At 41.9% G+C, this 5141-nt stretch overlaps 1 protein-coding gene across 2 annotated transcripts in view; it reads left to right on the forward strand.

The window, feature by feature from the left end:
* Rpf2 (ribosome production factor 2 homolog) overlaps positions 1-5141 on the forward strand; it is a 36777-nt gene that overhangs the window by 10559 nt on the left and 21077 nt on the right. For both annotated transcript variants that reach the window (XM_005377895.2, XM_005377896.2), the window contains one exon: positions 2753-2834. In XM_005377895.2, coding sequence (XP_005377952.1) covers positions 2753-2834 — 82 coding nt within the window. The remainder of the gene's footprint in view (positions 1-2752; positions 2835-5141) is intronic.

Below are 5141 nucleotides of genomic sequence, written 5' to 3' on the forward strand. Positions count from 1 at the left end.
GGATGGGGAATAGCAGTAGCTCCTGAGAGACAGAAAGAGGCCCCAGTGAGTTGCCCATAAAGAGTTATTTTTTTAGCACACCTGTAATCTCAGCACTTGGGAGGCTGAGGCAGGAGGATTGCTTTAAATTCAAGGCTGGCCTGGGCTACAAGGTGAGTTAAGGCCAGCCTGAACTGCACAGGGAAACTGTTTCAAAAAGAGGAAAAGACAGTTGTGTTTCTTTTTTGTTCAAAGCATTGCAGGTGGTTGCTGATGAATGGTAGAGGTGTGCTTAGCATGGGTAAGGCCCTGGGTCTGATCTTCAGCACCACAAACCAACCAGACCAACATAAACTCCCATGTAAAAAGCCAAAATACATTTACTAAGTGGCCTTTTAAAAGACAGCAATTGCCCTTGCTCTAGAATTTTAGCAGATAGGAAGCAGACTTTGTGGAGAAGAGTGACAGTGGCATCACACTCACATGAAGGCCGTTTTGGGGTATAAGTCATGGTATGAGACTGTTGAAAATGCACATGCACACACACATGCACATTTTAAAAAAAACATTCCTGCTGGGTGTGAAGGCACATAACTATATAATTCCCAGCACTAAGAGACTGAAGCAGGAAGATCGCTGTGAGTTTGTGGCCAACCTGAACTACATCATGAGTTCCAGGCCAGCTTGAAAACTACATAGTGAAACTCTGTCTCAAGAAATCAAAGAAGTTGGGCTGGGGATTTAGTTCAGCGGCACAGCGCCTGCCTGGCAAGTGTGAGGTCGTGAGTTCAATTGCTGGTACCGGAAAAAAACAAAATCAAAGAAGCATCCCTATTGATTTAGACAGTATTTTGGAGTACTGCCTGATAGCAGACACTGTGCAGGTTACACTCACAAGTCTATGAGCCTTGCAGGTTTTCTTTGATGATGAAATTCTCAGAAGTATTAATTTGTCTAGATGCCATAGTAAATGGCAGAGCCTGAATTCTTCCACTTTCTGGCTTTATAGTCTTCATACTGGGAGTTTTTTTGTTTCTGTTTTTTTGTTTTTCTTTTTGAGACAGGGTCTCGCTCTGCAGTTCAGGTTGGCCTTGAGCTCACTTTGTAGCCCAGGCTGGTCTCGAACTCAGTGATCCTCCTGCCTCAACCTCCTGAGTGCTGGGATTACAGGCGTGTGTCTCGGGGCTGGGGATTTAGCTCAGCGGCAAAGCGCCTGCCTGGCAAGCGCAAGGTAGTGAGTTTGGTTCCCGGTACCGGAGAAAACCCAAAAAACCAAAAAAAAAAAAAAAAAAAAAAAAAAAAAACAAAAAAAAACAGGCGTATGTCTCCATGCCTGGGCTGCAGCTTTTTTTTTTTGTACTGGGAATCAAACTCAGAACCTTGAACTTGCCAGGCAGGCACTTGTGCCGCTGAGCTATATCCCCAGCCGTACTGGGAGTTGATAGGTGCTTTTTTTGGGGTGGATCCCATTTGCTTCTGCTTAAGTACTGGGTTGAATGATAACCATGCAATGGCCCACACTTCAGAGTCTTTTTACCTGTGAAGAAAAAGTTGAGGATTATGGCTGTTTATCTGTTTACTTTTTTGGTCATTAATTTGGGAGATTTGCAGCTGTTTTTTTTTTTTTTTTGAGACAGGCTCTCAGTTGGCCTTGTCCTTGCCCTTGTGGTGATCTTCTCCCAAGTGCTGGGGTTACAGGTGTGTACCACTTTGTCTAGGGCAGCTGATTTTTGGACTGGAACACTTGGAATCTAATTTCTGTGCTAAGATTGATGATTTCAATGGATCGAGCTATGGGTATAGTGACTATATGCATGTGGGCTATGGTGGGATATTGTAAATACATGCATAGTGTAAAAGGAACTTCCCAGGATTAAGCATCATGTCTATATTTTCACTTGTCAAACCTGTAATGGAAGCCAGCGTGTGGGGTGTGTGCCCATGTGTGTGACTGGGATGGAATCTAGGGCCTTTGCTGGGCCTTTTCTTAATTTTTGAGACAGGATTTCTCCAAATTGGTAAATTGTGTAGAGCACTGGGATTATAGGTGTGTTCCACCAACCTGGGTAAGATCCAGTATTCTGAGAGCCACAGAAGCTTGATCTTACATTGGGATGCCGTAGGTGTTTCCATCAGCCCTGCCGGGTGTCATGCATGGACGTGCGGCAGTCATCACTGGGTGGCATGGATACTGCAGGTTTACAATGACAAGTAGTGATGTGCATTTTAAATTCATGAACCCAGTTACAAATATCCAAGAACACTGCATTGATAGATTCACGTAGGCCTGCTAGATGTGCTAGGTTGTGCTGTTGCTAGTAGTGGTCACGTTCTGTGAGTAAAGGGATTTATTCAGCAACTGAATCACTTGATATGGTATTCTTTTTTTTTTTTTTGAGACAGGATCTCACTATGCAGTTCAGGCTGGCCTTGAGCTCACTTTGTAGCCCAGGCTGTCTCGAGCTCACAATGATCCTTCTGCCTCAGCCTCCTGAGTGCTGGAATTACAGGCGTGCACCACCATACCTGGCCTTGCTATTCTAAAATTCTATATAACAAAATAAATTTGTTTCAGTTTACTTATTAACTGTACTATTTTCCCCTAGCTCACCGAAATCAGAAGATTTGAAGTGGAAAGCTAAAAGCATTTTCTTGTTTATTCTGATGTACTTTGTTGTCTTCATTAACTTCCGTTAGGGGGAAAAACTGATATTTTTTAATTTAAGAGGTGACATTCTTAAGGTTTTGGTGTTATTGTTGTTTGGTTTTATAGGAATTCTTTTCAAAGAAGTCAGATTGTTCTTTATTCATGTTTGGATCCCATAATAAGAAGCGTCCCAATAACCTAGTTATAGGTAAGTATCATTTCCATTTGTGTTTTTATTTAGAGTTATTTTTGTGACTCAGATAAACTAATGGTGTTCAGGATTCAGAAGTAACCATTGAACTCTAAAATGGGTTTTGGTTTGGTTTTGTTTTGCTTTTTTATTTTGTGATACTGAATGAAATGATTTTCTGGGCTGGAGTATAGCTCAGTGGCAGAGTGCTTGCTTATTTAGCATGTGGGAGGCCATGGGTACAGTCTCAACATGGTGAGAAAAAAAACTGTCTGCTAGTCTCCAGATAAAGAAGAGAGCATATTAATATAGTCATACTAATAGAGGGAAGTTAGCATGAGTAAGAAAGAATTTGGTCGAGTCCGTGGGTTATTCATGTGTCTTTGGATACCAATGTTTCTGACTGGTGAAGCAAGCTCTGGTTAAAATGAAGTGTGGCCCTGAGGCGCAGCATCCCTGTCTGTCTGGCTGTGGATGTGGCATGGTTACCTCGTACTTGAGTTGGGGGTCACCAAGTTCCCATGACCATTCATCCACTGGAGTTAGAGGGAACATTGCCTCAAGTTGTAGATGTTTCTCTTATATGCAATATGATTAGGGAAAAACATTTATTCAGTTAAATTAGCCCTCATATCATTGTGTAAGTGCTTTATTTATTTATCCATCTATCTATCTATTTATTTATTACTTATTTTTTGAGGCTGGGTCCTGCTATGCAGTTCAGGCCTTGAACTCACTGTGTAGCCCAGGCTGGCCTCAAACACGTGCTGATCCTTCTACCTCAACCTCCTGAATGCTGAGATTACAGGCATGTGCCATCAAGCCTGGTTTTCCTGTGTGTGTGTGGGCATGTGTACATGCTGAGGTTTGAACCCAGGGTCTCGCACATGCTAAGCACATTTTATTCTTCTGAGCTACTCTTCCAGCTTCCATTTGTTTTGTAAAATGAGGGAGGTGGGCTAAACATGCTCTAAGGTTCATCCTTAGCTAACATTCTAACAAGCCAACTTAGGGAGGGTTGAAAATTTAAGAATGAAGGAGCATGAGCCAGGTGTGGTGATGCATGCTGAGGCAGGAGGGTCGCAGCCTGAATAACAGAGATGAAAGTGAGATCCTGTCTCAAACTGAAAATGTAAAAAATGGCAGGATGTCGTTCAGTGCTACAGTCCTGCACCCAATCCCCAGTTGGGGAGACGTATTTGAAGGGGTATAGGGAAAAAGAAAAGAGGCAGATAGAGCATTTGAACATGTGGTGAGGGGTATACATTAGGCCTTTATGCTTAAAATGGAAGAGAACATCAGAAAGTGGTAATACCCCTGTTCCTGGATAGGGAGAACCAATATAATGAAAATGGCCAACTGTACTTCCAAAATTGTTACACAGATGTTACACAAACCCGATCAGAATACCAACAGCATTCCTCACAGAACTAGAGAAAATGCTCCTAAGATTCATATAGAAGCAGAAGAGACCTAGGATAGCAAAAGCAATTTGGAGCAGCAAGGGCAAGGCAGGAGAAGGCACAGTCCTGGACTTAAGTTATACTACAAAGCTACAGTGATTAAGAATAGCATGATATTGGCAAAACAAACAAACAAAAAACCAAATTTATGAGTCAGTGGATTAGAATAGAGAATGCAGAATCAACTCCAGGCACACTGAGCTACCTTATTTTTGACCAAAGGGGCCACATATTTTCACTGGTGTAAAGATAGCCATTTGAACAAATAGTGCTGGGAAAACTGGCTATCCACATGCTGAAGATTAAACCTAGACCTGTGTCTCTCACCATGCACCAAACTAATATCAAAATGGATTAAAGATCTAAATATTAAAAATAGAGACACAAGCTGCTGCAAGACAAAATAGCTAAAACTCTTAAAGACATAGGTGTAAGCAAAGACTTTCTGAACAGAACTCCAGTCTCACAAGCAATAACGTCGAGTCAACACATAGCTTCGCACCCTCACCCTGTTTAATGGTTTGCCTTGCCTGTTGGATTCCTTCAGGTGGGGTTCATGGAGTTGTAGTCCTTGTTTTCTCTTTCTAGAATGTCCTTCAGAACATTCTGGAGTGCTGGTTTGGTGCTCATAAATTTCCTCAGGTGTTCTTTTTCATGGAAGTATCTTCTTTCTCAATTTTGAAAGATAGTTTTGGTGGGGTACGTCAATCTGAGTTGGAGGTTGTTTTCTTTTAGGGCTTGAAATACTTCATTCAAAAGTCTCCTTGCTGTGAGGGTTTGTGTTGAGAAGTCAGCTGTGATTCTGATGGGCTTTCCTTTATAGGTGATTTGTGTATTTTCTCTTAACAGCTTTTAATCTGTT

This window comes from Chinchilla lanigera, unplaced genomic scaffold, assembly GCF_000276665.1.
Source record: "Chinchilla lanigera isolate Chin_1 unplaced genomic scaffold, ChiLan1.0 scaffold00010, whole genome shotgun sequence".
NCBI classification, from domain to species: Eukaryota; Metazoa; Chordata; class Mammalia; order Rodentia; family Chinchillidae; genus Chinchilla; species Chinchilla lanigera.